Genomic DNA, 13,407 nt, shown 5'->3' on the forward strand with positions numbered 1-13,407 from the left:
AATATTCATGTTAGCCTGTATCCCTTCTTAAAACCTTCCAAAAAGTTTTGGAAGCCCAAAGCCCACTGCCAGAGACGGAATAAACATTGATACTAACACTGCCACCTGCACAAGGGAAAGATTATGTTTTAAAAGGTTTGTAGTGAAAATGCACAAACACGGATGAATAGAGGACTTCAAAAATAACAACAAAAACCCCTCTTCTTTTCATAGAGTCACTTGGAAGAAACAGAAAAGTGTTCATAATACTGTATACCAACACAGCTGAGGAGCTGTTCAATACCTTCTCTGAACACAAAGGGACTGCCGTTCTTCGGTGAGCATCTGACAAAAAACACAAGCCAACTATTCAAAACATATCACTGGAGAAACGGTGATGAACGGGCCCATCTTTTCAACAATAAGGAAAGACTACTGAAGGAAGATACTAAAGGGGGGAAAAAAAAAAAAAAAAAAAAAAAGAGTACTTACCAGCTTTAAGAGGAAAGATGCAGCAAGCAGGTAGGTGCAGAATAGGTGCTTTGGGACTACTGCAGTTTGGGTCAGCCAAATCTAAGGGGTGAGGCAATCTGGGGAAAAAACCCTGAAGTTCCTCTAAAAGGCACCTCTCAACGGGAGAGCATCAAGAGCTCGGGAAAAGATGTAGGAAGGCAGTACTGTGAGGCTGCCTGGGAAGCAGCCAGTTTACAAACTATTGCTGAGAATACACAGCCTAAACTCTGCGGGTATTCCCCCTACCCTCAGGCTGTTTTTTAAACCTTAGCTTCCATTGCTGTGGAAACAAGAAGCTGAACGTGGCTGTGCTCTTGGCCATGAGCTCTTCTCAACAGCTCCACAAAATGCTGTTGTAGTTAAGCTGCCCCGATGAACCCCAAAACTCACAAGGTCAGGACCGGAGGAGAAGTGGACAATTTGTTCTGACAGTGAAGATTCAAAGTGTTTCCTTAAGCTAAACTCTGCCTCCTCTGAGTCTCCTCGAAGAACCACCTGAACTAACCGTGAACGAGGCCAAGCGTCCCCGAGGTAAAACGGAGATTTACAACACCCTGTGCAGAATTACGCTCCATCCCCGAGGCCCAGGGCCCGCCGGTGCTCACAGCCAGCCCCGCAGCCCTCCCTGCTCCGTGCTAACGTTACACGTCCTGCTGGGCTGGGAAACACCCGTGGCACCGCCAGAAGTGGTGGCAATACCAAAACTCCATCAAAAGACCCGGCGAGCGAGCGAGAAGGGGGAGGGTCACCTCACCGCTGCCGCTTCCCCGTCCTCCCGCCGCTTCCCAGCGGCCCTACGGTCCTCGGTGCCCGGCGCACTCGTGGGGCATCCGCAAGAATGGAGGCGCGGGGGTAGGGAGAAGGGAGATAACGACATATGGCTTCATTTTTCAAAGTGCAGCCGCGGGTCACACCGCGATGGGGAGCACCCCCCGGCCCCTCGCCGCACGCCGCCGCCCGCCCTCACGGCCCCGCCGACGGGGGGGGGGGGGGGAGGGGGACAGGCCGGGGGTGCCGGCTTCCTGCGATTGGGCTCTCCGATTGTCGATCAGGTCAAGCCGGCCTATCAGCTCACTCGTAAGGCGGGAAGAGAGGGAAAGGCGGGAAGGGGGGAGAGCGGGAACGGTCGCGGCACGCGCGGCCGCCGCCAGTCTCTCGCGCCGTCGGCGGCGCCGTTACCGGGGCCCATAGTCGTAGTTGGCGGGCGCGCCGGCCGACGAGTACATGTTGGCGGCCGCCGCCGCCGCCGCCGCAGCCGCCGCGTTCATGTGGTGGTGGTGGTGGTGGTGGTGGTGGTGATAGCTGTGCCCGCGGATGCTGGGGAGGGGGTAGGGGGCGGGCCGGCTCTTCGCCCCCAGGTAGTGGTCGTAGGCGGCGGCCGCCGCCGGCGGGTACTTGTAGGGGTGGTGGTGGAGGGGCTCCGAGGCGGCGGGCTCCAGGCGCAGTTCGTGGTGGGGCGGGCTGGGCCGACCGCCGCCCGCGCCGCCCAAGGGCACCAGGCCCCCGCCGCCGCCCGGCAGCGCGGGGCTGAGCACGCGGGACATGAGCTGCTGGTGTGCGGCCTCGGCGTGCAGCGGCGTCCCGCCCGCCGCCTCCCGCTCGTACTCCCGCCGGCTCTCGGCAGCATCTGCGGGGGCACATAGCGTCAGCGCCGCCGCTGCCGGCGGGCCAGGCTTTAAGTAACGCGTTTAAAGGCCTAGAAAAGCAGTGCGCGGGGGTAGGAGCGGGGCTTGCCAGTGAAGCGCGCGGCAGCGTGCAGCAGGAACCCGGGCTTGTGGGACGGGACCTTCTGACTGCGATGGAGGGAGCTGGGTTGACTGACAAGCTGGTACACGCCTGAAATTTTTGCAATTGTGTAACACTAAACAAATACAGACTTCCCTTTATTTTGCAGGCCCGGAGTGTGCTGGAAGAAAGGCCCTCGGTTGCCTTTGCAGTTGTTTGCTCTGCGTAATGGAAAAGGAGTCAATGGGCAGAGGTGCTGTTCGACCTGACTGCAGCTCCTGAATGGGAGCGGGTCGGCCCTGAACGCGCTGCCGAGGCGCGTTAAAAGGGCAATGCGAGGAGGAGCCAGTGGCCCTGGCTGCATCTCTGCCTGAAAAGCTCAACTTGCTGCTGAAAAGTCAAAAACGGGACACTAAAGGGAAAGGGCGGCGTTTTTAAATCAGCAAAGTTGCTTAAGCACAACAACAGCGAGCCTTTTAGGCATAGGAAGGATGAATTAGGCTACAAAGGTGGCTATTTTTGTTTAAAAAAAAATAGGTGGTAGCGCAAAGCTATGAAGCAATGAAGCGGTGCCCGCTGCAGACAGCCGCGCACCAGCACGGCACGCAAGGTGGCCCCAAGCATGCATGTGCCAAGGCTGGCCGTGCAGGCCCGTGGGTCCAGGGTGACAGGCCAGCCCGGCCGCTGGGAACTCTCACCTTTCTCTGTCCCGTTCTGGTGGGCTGGGGAAGAGACTGGATTCCGGGATCTGGCAAAAGCACTCATGAGAGGAAGGGCCCCTGGCCTGTGATTCCTGGGCCTGGAATAAGAAAGGGATAAGTGACACAGAGCCGATGGTCCAACAGACTGAGCACCCAGAGCATTTGCTGCTGGCAAACGGGGCCCGACCCAGTGTTCCCGAAACCCCATGCAAGCCTTGTGCAAATGTAAACTGGGCAGGTGCATGCTAAACTGTGGGTGAGAGTGGGGTGTAGTCATAGTCAATAAAGACGTAGCCTTACCAATCCTCAGGGTCGCAGTCTCGGAAGCCCTTGGCAAAAGGGTTGCTGGCGATCTTCAGCTGCGTGATCTGTAAGGAGAAGCGGGGAAATGTCTCAAAGCAACGTACGCGGGGCTTCCTGGCCAGACTGCGAGTGTGTCCCTGAGCGGGCTTTGGGAGTCAGCAGTGCCTGGTGTAACGGAGAGGGCCCAGGGGGCTGGTGGAGACGGGACACGCTCTGCCACAGAACGCAAACATGTGCTTTCCCTCTGTCAGAAAATGCGGGCTAGCGCGCTATCTAATACGAGTTCAAGGCGAAGGGAGAGGCAGCCCGAGTCGACTGCAAAAGCTGTGTAAATGCACTTGTAAGAAAATGCCACATTATATGGGTCACCACTGGAGCAGCTAAGACAAATCACTGGATAAATCATACTTATGTATTTATTTAATTCGCCTGGGAGAAGGCAGGACATTTTCTATATTTAAGCAAATCCACGGATAAAGTATGTGATTGTGAGTTTCCGGAATGGGTTGAAAAACAAACTTTAAGCCCCTCAGTGACAGTTCCAGCCTTAGAGGTCAAACTGATAGAAAGCAGGAGAGAAAGAGCAGCTGTCCGGAGCCATCAGGCAAATGCCAGCCGGGGAGGGACTCCGGAGCCCCTTAAAGGCGCAGCCCTGCTCCCGCCCCGCCGCCTCTCCGGGGATCGGTGCCGGCCCGCCCGCAGCATCCCGGGGGGACCCCGGGTCGATTTGCTCGGAGCCGCTGCAGAGGGTGGCACCGCCGCCGGCTGCCGGGGACAGCCCCGCGCCCCAGCCCCGGTGCGGAGCCAGGCGGCTTGGAGCAGCGCTGAAAAGTCCCGGCTATGAAACCGTGCTTGCGCTGGCGGTTGGGATCCCTGCTCTTTACATTACACTGATGCGATTTAAAGAAGCAATTGAATTAACCGCTGCCCAGAAACCCACATCAGATTAGAGGGGGTGGGTTGCTTTGTTTCGTTTTGTTTCGGTTTTTTAGCATATAACCGTATTCTGGGGAGGAACAGACCGCTGCGAGTTTAGAGAAGTAAAATCGCAGATTTATGCAAACAAATTGTGAGTGACATGTCGCAGCGGGAAGCCCGTAGTTTCCCAAGGAGCCCCGGTCTCGGGTTTACATAGGTAATGAGGTCCCCCTGGGCGGGGGGAAGCTCGCGATGGGGCCGGAGCTCTCGGCGCTTCCTCGGCGCGCAGCGAGGCAGCTCCGCGCAGCTCCTCGGCTATCGGGTTCCTTGCGCTGCCCCGGAATGGGTTTAGCAGATGGGGCGGAGGAGGCGCGAATACCCCCAGCCACCCCCGCCGCCGCCGGACAGCCGCAGCCCGGCCTCCAGCCCGGGAGCCGGCCGAAGGGGCTGAGCCAGCGCCGGGCGCGCCCGCACCCGTGGTACCTCCCGGGGCGACCCCAATCCCTTTTTTCGTTGCCCCGGGTCCCGCTGCCGCCTCACCCGGTGGTTCTGGTAGGCGGTCACTGCCGTGAAGCGCGTCTCCTCGAAGACGAAGGTTTTGAAGTTCTCCTCCGCGTATTTCTCGCTGTCTTTCCGGGGGTCCACGTAGACCACGTGAAAACGCGGCTGGTATCTGTGCATGGAGTTCAAAATGATCTGAATGATAAAACGAGCAAGGAGACAATAACTGATCCAGGCGGAGCATCGAGAGAGGAGAGCGCAGCCCCCGGCCCTGCCGGCTGCCCTGCCCGGGGGGGGCAGTGGCGGGGCTGGGGCAGGACAGGGGCGCGGGGCCCCTGGGCGCGGGCAGGGGCACCCCACGGGAATCACGGCGCGGGGAGCTCCCCCCCGTGCAGCCCCGTGTTTGACACCTTTCCCCGGGATCACTTACATGCCCGTTGTCATCCAGCAAATTGTTGGTCAGTTTGAGCTTATCGAAGGAAACGATCTGCTTCATCCACTGCGCCCCTTTGGCCGGGGAGTCCGGGTGGTAGTGCACCCTCCCGGGGGTGGCGGGGTCGGCTTTGCCGGCCACCAGCCAGGAGGAGCTGTGGAAGGCGTACCTGCCGGGGGGAAGGCACCCTCAGCCGCAGCCCGGGGGGCTCCCGCCACCGCCCCCTGCAGCGGCGCCCCGCGGGGCTGCAGCACCCCACGGCCCCGCAGGATCCGGCCCGGGAGGGTCCCCCCGGCCCGGCGAGGGGGAAGCACCGCCTCCCCCGTCCCTCCCGCTTCCGAAGGTGAGGAGAGGAACGAGCTCTTCTCCACAGCCAGACTCGTTGCGGGGTGAGGGGAGGGGAAATAGTGTTTTATCAGGTCGCCGATGAAACTGGAGGGAGAGAAATCTGCAGGGCGGAGGAAATTTATAGCTACCTGCGCTAGGAAAATTATAGCTACCTCGTGAGAGAAGCCACAAAAGCTTCCCCATCCTCTAAAAAACAGGGCGAAAGGGAGCCCTCTATGCAGTAATGTTCTGGCTTTAAGTGAAGAGTGGAAAGTTATGTGTAGATTAATAGCAGGTCCACAGTTTAGCAGCCTTGTTTCATTCTTTCAAAGTACATATTCAACAGTAACATTTAAAACAGAGAAACCAATCTTCTATACACGTGTTTACTTTAAAAGCCAGTGTTTGCACAGGGGGAATTAGACACCATTGGACTCAAGCAGAAACATTACTTTTAAAAGATATACTCAATTGGATGTTATATATCCCACTTCCCTTGACAAGCAAACATTTCTAGGACGCCCTGAGAATTTGGATATCTGTCTAAATATTTATATATCGGACCCTGCGATTCCTACGCGGACTGCCTGCTCGGCGTCCTGATCTGAAGCTAAATACATAATGCGCCTTTCACTATCTTTAAATTAAAGGGGTTCTCAACCAGACCACGTCGCTGCCTTGTGAGTCGCCAGTTTCCAAGGCCTTCCTACACTGCCGCTGGAAACAAGGGCAGGGTTCTGTGGCTCGGCCGGCCGGTGCCTTTCCAGAGCACAAACCCCGCTCTCTTCACCCAAGCACCCAGCGGGCTCCCCGGCGGGCAGGGCGCAGCCCCGGGACGCCCGTGGGGCCGGCACCGCCGAGCCACCTGCCCCAGCAGAGAGGCTACGGCACTCGAGAAGCACCGGGGGGATTTTTCTTAGCGGGTAATGGGTGTTTGCCGGGTGGAGACGTGGAGCAGCGGGATGAGGAGGGTTTTTCTGGGCAGGACAAGGCGGGTCCCGCCCTGCTGCCCCGCCGAAACCCGCACTTCTGCCCGCCCTGTGCCAGCCTGGCCCCCGCAGCCCCAGCCGCTGCGGGTGTTGTGTGAAGCCCCGAACTCGTTGCATCGGTGTGAAACGGACCCCGGGGCAGCCGCATCCCGCATCTGCTCCTCGTCTCCCACCGACACGTGTCGGGTCCAGGGGCGCATCCCCGAGCCCCGGGAGAGCAGGGGGCGGGCAGCGACCCGTGAGCCCCTGCAGCGCCGAGCACCGCGGGGCGGGCCGGGTGTTACTTGCCGGTATCGCTTGTCGTCCACGGGGACGAAATCCATGAGGAGCATGTAGTCAGCCATAGGGTCCATCCCGAATATCTTCACCTGGAAGGTGGGGAACATGCGCCTGGCACAGAGAGGAGAGAAAGGATTGCTGAGCTGAGGGGCAGCGGGGAGCCCCGAGGGGCCGGCGCGGGTACCCGCCCCCTCCCTGGCCCGGGGGTGCTCAGGGCCGGGTGTGGGAGCCCCACAGCCTTCCCGGCCCGTCCTCTCCAGCTGCCCCGGCGTTCGCCCGGTTGCGATGTCAGGTCCCCTCACAGGAACCGCCGACCGGAACGGGGAGAAAAAGCAGATGCGGCCGGGCAGCGTGGGGAGAGGGACTGCCGTGTCCCCCGGCCCTCGGCAGCATCCCGAAGGATGGGGGTCGCCCTGCTTCTCCGCCGGCTCCGGGACCATTTGTGCCGGACACCCGAAATGCCCCACCGGGGGGGCGGGGGAGGATGACAAGCGCCACTGCCACCTTTGCCATGGGGGGACACAAGTGAGAATAATTTCCTCCCCGCGGTTTCCCCATCCTTCCAGCTGACCCGATCCGAGCAGATGCATGGCATTACTCCCCTCTCCGGATCCATACACGAGCCGGGGGCAGAGCCCCGGGCGGCTCGGGCAGTCCCGGGGGTGGGCACGTCTAGAACCTCCTGAGGGCGACGCGAGGGGACCGAGCTCCCACTTGTGCAGCTTCTGCCCCCCCAAACCTGCGCCCGTTTTAAAGCAGCGGTTACGGCAGCAGTGCGGTCCCTGGGGCCAGTGGGAGACCTCCCGCAGCCCGGAGGGGCAAACGCACCCCCGCGGCGGACAGGGACTAGAGGGCAACGGGGATCTCCCAGGGAGTCCCCTCCCGGCTCCGCTTCGTTGCCAGAGCCCGGTGGGGCTCCCGGTCCCCGCACCTTTGCGGGGAGAGCGGAGAGCGAGCAGGAGCCCGGGGCTCCCGGGGAGGAGGGGTCGGCCCCCGGGGCTGTCCCCACGGCTCTGCTCCGTGCAGGCTCACGGGGACCCCAGGCTAAGCCGGGGGCGCGGGTCCCACGCTCAGGGAGAGCACGATTCCTTCGAGGGGCTGCGGAGCAAATGCGATCGGGGGTGGGCTAAGGGAAGGGGCCGGGGCGGCCCCCCCACCTCCCTCTGCACACGCCAGGGACAGGGCCCGGTCTGCGGCTCCCCGGCGGGACACGCCGAAGATGCGCCCTCGCGTTGGGACTCGTTACGGCTTCGGTTTTTTTTGATTTTTTTTTTTTTTTTCCCCCGAGTAGGAAACCAACCGAGCGACCGCGGGCGGCATTCCGGGAAGGGGGTTTGCAGCCGTTGAAAAACCAAGCTCCCAACACCCTCTGAAAAAACAACGCGATCAAACCGCGACATCGAGAGGCCCCCCCGGGCTTATTCTCGGGGCGCACGGCCGGACCTGCTGTGCGTCTTCCTGGGCTTTTTTGGTTGTGTGCCGCTTGTTCTCCGCCGAGAAGAGGCTGCCTGCCAGCGCCGTGGGCAGCGGGGCTCTGGCCCCGCAGCTCCTTCCAGTCCAGGCCCGGCCCTGCTGGGCAGCATCAGGATCTGGCGGCTGAGTCTCCCTCCCTGTAACGCTTTAGCAAACTCTGGAGGACGTTTCCAATCCCTCTCTCTGTTATTATTATTTCTAAAGGTGTAAAAGCCCCCATTAACTCCAGTTCCGGTGTTTCTTGTTTTAAAACTTAGTTTTAAAACAAACAACTCGAGATGATAAGACCCACCTAGACAAACAGCAGGGCCAGCCCAGAGGCGCTGAGAGAGAAGAGGCTTCGCAGCGCCTTCCCTGAGCCTTTTCCTGCTGGTTTTACCCCGTTTTCTCCTGTTTTTACCCGCCTGTCTGGAGATTTGTCGCTGTCATAAAATAAACGAAGAGGAGGGGGGAAAAGCCCCTGATTCAAATCGAGCTGGTTCATTTTCGAGCCCTTTTGGAGTGGGGTATTTGCAATCCTTTCGCTGTCCCGGGAGAGCGAAGAGCGCCAGACCTAAGAGCTCCTGTTTGCAGAGAGCCTCCGCCTGGAGCCTGAGCGGCCTTTTCCGCTAAGGAAAGCAGCGCCGAGCCCGGCGCCGGGCTCAGGGGCCGCGGCCGGAGACAGCGGGCTGCGCGGCCCGGCGCCGGGGCAGGCACCGTCTGCGGGAAATCACGCCCGGGGTCCCGCAGTTCAGCGCCGGCCCCTCCGCCGGCTGCTCTTCCACCGGGCGCCGCGGTGATTTTTTTTTTTTTTATTTTAACAAATTGATAATTAGAAATAAAAACCTCAACTGAATGAAATATATTTCATTTTTTTTGTATCTTCGGGACCCTCAAAACCGCTGGAGGCAGAGCGGGAGCGCACGGCCGCGGTCACCGCTTTCGCTGGGCCCTTTCAGAGAGGAGCCCGAGCGGCCGCGCTGCGCCCTTCGTCCCCCGGCGACGGGGGGTGCGGCAGTGCCCGGGGCTCCAGCTGCCGCCGCTGCAGCCATCCCTGGAGCTAACTGAGAGCGAGCACCGGGGCATTTGTTAATTCGTTTGTTTTTCTTTTCTCTCCCCACTGCGGGATCGCCTTAAATCAAGGGAAGAGACCAGACCGCGAGCAACGCTCCCGGCCCCCCGCCTCCGAAAGCAGCTCTCGCCCGGAGCCCGGAAAGCTCCGCAGCTCTGCCCGAGACGCCGCGGCCACGCCGCTTCCCGGCGATCGCAATTAAATGAAGTAATTAACAACCGTAATTGGGACTCCTTTTCCTCCCCCACGTTTTGCTCGTTTCTAACGCGATCGCACCAGCCGCTTCCTTTGTTCCCTGGTCGGGAGCGGGGTCGCGGTCCCCGCCCGCCGAGCCGAGCCGCCAGCGGCAGAGAAGGGCCGAGGAGAGCCGGGATCAGCCGGGCTCTTTACGCGATAGTCGGGGAACGCAACAGTCCTGGAGGACGTTTCAAGGTGCAGACTGGGGTCTGGTTTGCGTCCCCGCCGGAAGGACAAGACCTGCCCGTGCTAAAAATTTATTTAGTTACAGGTATCGCACGGGTCGGGTTGTCAACTTCGCCTTTCCGCCCTGTGCCGTTGCCGTCCGCCCCGTGAGCACAGTGTCCTCCGCAAACACGGATTTGAGTCCCGTACGGGGTAACCGAAAGCCGACGGCGCCCGGCGGAGCTCTGCGCCCTTTCCAGCCGGAGGGAAACCCGGCGACGGGGCGCACGGCGCGGCTGCCCTGGGCCTGGCCGAGCCGCCCTGCCCGCCCCCCCCCCCCCGCCTTCGCCCCCGGCCCGCAGGAGCCGCACGTTGTGCCCCGCAGCACCCGAGGCCTTCGCGCCGCAAGAGCTCGCAGATTCCGCCCCGGGAGAAGCGCTAGGATCAAATGACGGCAACCGCCGGGCCGGGCCGCCCCGCAGCTCGTCCTTGGCCAGCCTCGATTTTCCCCCAAAAGCGCGAATTCAACCGCCTCCGGCCGGGCCCGTGGCCGGGCTCTCCCGCCCCGGCTAGCCCGGGTGCCCGCGGTGGCGGGGGGGGAGCGGTTGGAGCGCCGGGGCCGTTCGGGGGTTCCTCACTGACCTGCCGGCCTTGGTGACGATCATCTCGGTGCCCAGCTGGTTGAACTCGTCCCACAGCGCCTTCATCTCCAGCTGGACGCTGACGTTGGCCACCTTCGGGTTCTTCTTCACCGGCGCCTTGGCCGCGGCGGCCGCCCCCGCGGAGCAGCCCGAGACGGCGGCCGGTCCCGCGGCGGCTCCCCCGGCGCCCTCGGGCGGCTCGGGGCCTGGGGGCGGCGGGTTGGCCCCGGCCGCCGCCCCGCCGAAGGGGTAGCCGTGCTGGGGCTGCGGCGGCGGGTGCGGGTGCTGCTGAGCCGTGCAGGGCTCGTAGTGCGGCGGCTCATGCTGTCCGTACGGGTCCCCCGGGGAGGGGGAGAGGTGGTACCCCCCGGAGGCGTTCAGGCTGCTCAGGCTGTTGGCCGTGAAAGCTGCAACATCGCAAAAATGGGACAGCTGGGTGAGCCAGGGGCTGGAGATAGCTGAAATCATTCCAAAAACAGGCGGTCAGGGCTCCGCTCCGGCTCCCGCTTTCCCCCCAGCTCCGCGCCGCTCCGCGCGGCCCCCGCCTCCGCGCCGCGCCGCGCCGGCTCCGCGGGGTGCCCTCCGCCTCCTCTCCTGCCCCGCGCCCAGCCCAGCGGGGCGCCTCCCCCTTTCCGCTTTCCTTGGCCCCAGCCCCGCTCCCCCCGGGGCAGGCGGGGAGCTCGCTGCTCCCGCTGCCTGCCTGCCTCGGCTCTTTTTTTTTTTTTCCCTTTTTTTTTTCTTCTTTTTTTTTTTTTTTTTCCTCCTTTGCAAACCCGAGAGATCTGCCAAAAGCCGCGGCGGTGCAGAGCCCGTGCTATCTCTACAGAAGGCCTCCCTCACTGCATACGATTTGGGACAAAGCAAATTCCCCACACGCACCCAGCCCCCCACCCCCCCGAAAAAAAAAAAAAAAAGGAGAAGGGGGAACTCAAAGAAAGAAACCGGTTCTTATTTCCGTGTAGCTACGGTGCTGCAGGTAACGTCCCTCGCTCTGGGGCCGCGGCTGACAGGGGAAGACGGATCTGGTTTGGCAATCCCCCCTTCTTTCCATCCCCGAGCGAGAGAGGGGGAACCGACGGGGATCAGAGCAAAGCTCCAGGTCCGCGCCGAAGAGCGCCGGGACGGCCCCGGCTGCGCAGCCCTCAGCGGCCGGCCTGAGCGGGCCCTGCGGCGCATGACAGGCCGCCCCGGGGAACGGACGGCTCCTTCGGATCCCCTGTGATGCTGAAAGGCTCCTCGAGGTCCTGGGGCTCTCTTGAGTTATTTCCGCCGCGGCCCCCGGGGCTGCAGAGCCGGTGAGAGCCGACCCCGGCCCGCCGCTGCCCTGGGCACGGCCGGCGCTGTTGGAGGATGCTCCAGCACCCCCGAGGAGACGCGAGTCCAAGCGGCGGAGCCGTCGGAAGACGCCACCGGGGCACGGGCAGAGCCTTATTGTCCAAGGGAGGGCTGAGGGGGCCCGGGCGTGCCGGGGGGGGAGCCCGGCAAAACCCTCTCCGAGCGGCCCCGCGGGCAGGCCTCGCTCCGTGCGCTCCCCCCAGCCCTGCCGCCGGGCCGGGACGCGTGAAAACACTCCGAGAGGCGGTGGCCGGGGGGTCCCGTCCCCGCCGCCCTGCGGGGCCGAGCGCGGCGCTCACCTTCCATGTCCCTGGTGACGGTGCTGAAGTGCATCTTCTGCGGGCGGCAGCCGGGGCGGGCGGGCGCGCTGCGGCCGCCGCGGGGCTCCTCCAGCGCTCCCTTCCCTGCTTGCTCGGCGGCGGCGGCGACTGAAATCAGAGAGGCGATACTGAAAGCATTTGCCTTGGGAGACAGAGGGCTGTTTTCGTCCATAGGGGAGACACCAATGCAGGAGCAGCAGCCGCGGCAGCCTCCCACCACGAGCCCCCCCTCCCACCCCCTCACTCCCCTCCTTTCTACCGCACCATCCAGGGAGGTGCGAGCGAGACCCCCCTCCTTCCAGACGGGGGGGGGGGGGGGGGGGGGGAGGGAAGCTTAAAAAAACCCCCAACAAACCAAGAGAAAACAACCCAAACCCTCTGTGTGTTCCCCCCCCCCGGGAAGAGCGTTGGGGAGCAAAAAACTTCCCCGGGGCCTTTTGCAGCCAGCGCCGAGCACCGCAACGGCCGGATCGAGCCCTGTCAGCGAAAGTGGACTGGGACGGGGGGGGGGGTGGAAATAAATAACCCCACGAACTTCTTCCCCGGGGGCTCAGTTTCTCTCCCCCCAACTTCGTTCCCTGCGATTTATTAATTTATTTTCTCTCTTCCCTTCCCCCCAACCACCACCTCCTGCTTCTGCCCCCCCGTCCCCTCCTTTTCTTCTGCACGTAGGGAAAGTGGCTCCCTTATAGGCGCTTTCCCCCATTCAGTGGCTGGGAGGCGTCACATGGAAGCCGGGGGTGTTTGCCTGCAGAAGCGGCGGCGGCGGCGGCGAAAGCGAAGTGAAACTCCTGCCGAGACGGTGTCAAAGGGCCGGGGAGGCCCTTCCCCGCCTCCCGGGCACGGCGAGCGGCCGGCGGGGAGGGATGGGATGTGCTGCGGGGCGGGCGGAGAGGCCGGCGGTGTCAATCACGGCGCCGGGAGCCGGCGGACGGGAAGGGAAGAGCCGAGCCCAGCCGAGCTGAGCCGGCGTCACGCTGCGGATGTCCGGCACCGAGAGGGGGGATTGCTCCCTTCCTCCAGCCTCGCATCCACAGCGGGGCTGCGGACTGCCCTGGCCCCGGTTCCGGGGGCCCGGGGGCTCGGCGGCCGCGGGGACTCGCCGCCCGGGCCGCTGCAGCAGGCGGGGGCCGGGCACGTCGGGGTGCGCAGCGGGCGCAGGTACCGCCGGCCTCCTCGCCGCAGCGGGATGGGACCCTCCCCCCCAGCCCCGGGCCACCAAACCCCCAAAGCACCCGCCGGCGTTCGAGCGCTTCCTTCGCCGAAAAAAGCGGAGAAAACGGAAAGCAACCGGCGGGGCGGCCGGCGAGCCCTTGCCCGGCCCGGCGTGAGAGCCCGCTCCGCCGGCAGCACCTGCACGACCCGCCCGGGCCGGGGGCCCCTCTCCGCCGGCTGTCGGGGACGGCCGCCCCGGTTCCCCTCCCTGCCCCGGCGAGGGTGAGGCGCTACTCACCGCCCGGCACTGGAGCCTCGGAGCGCCGCGGCGTCCCCCGGGCCCTTCCTCCGCATCGGCGCGG

The 13,407-nt window shown here is 63.1% G+C and overlaps 1 protein-coding gene across 2 annotated transcripts; it reads right to left on the minus strand.

The window, feature by feature from the left end:
- Window positions 1-1,667: 1,667 nt before the first annotated feature.
- On the minus strand, window positions 1,668-11,903 carry TBX1 (T-box transcription factor 1). Of its 2 annotated transcripts, XM_074844069.1 has the most exons (9): window positions 11,870-11,903; window positions 10,473-10,642; window positions 10,237-10,424; window positions 6,678-6,779; window positions 5,071-5,242; window positions 4,680-4,835; window positions 3,219-3,286; window positions 2,916-3,016; window positions 1,668-2,119 (listed from the first exon to the last, which is right to left on the minus strand). In XM_074844069.1, exons 1-9 carry the CDS (start codon window positions 11,901-11,903, stop codon window positions 1,668-1,670), a joined length of 1,443 nt encoding a protein of 480 aa, XP_074700170.1. The 2 variants fall into 2 exon arrangements, with proteins under 2 accessions (XP_074700170.1, XP_074700168.1); XM_074844067.1 differs by lacking the exon at window positions 11,870-11,903 and having other exon boundaries at window positions 10,473-10,703.
- Between the last annotated feature and the right edge of the window lie 1,504 nt (window positions 11,904-13,407).

Source organism: Strix aluco, chromosome 18 (assembly GCF_031877795.1).
Source record: "Strix aluco isolate bStrAlu1 chromosome 18, bStrAlu1.hap1, whole genome shotgun sequence".
In the NCBI taxonomy this organism is placed as follows: Eukaryota; Metazoa; Chordata; class Aves; order Strigiformes; family Strigidae; genus Strix; species Strix aluco.

Excerpts from the sequence above, each read along its gene's own strand:
- TBX1 (XM_074844067.1), bottom strand. The coding sequence starts at position 10,703 with ATGATTTCAGCTATCTCCAGCCCCTGGCTCACCCAGCTGTCCCATTTT. Across the intron at positions 5,243-6,677 it reads GTGGACGACAAGCGATACCG|GTACGCCTTCCACAGCTCCT; the intron begins GCAAGTAACACC and ends TCCCCCCGGCAG. Across the intron at positions 3,287-4,679 it reads CCGCCTACCAGAACCACCGG|ATCACGCAGCTGAAGATCGC; the intron begins GTGAGGCGGCAG and ends TTCTCCTTACAG.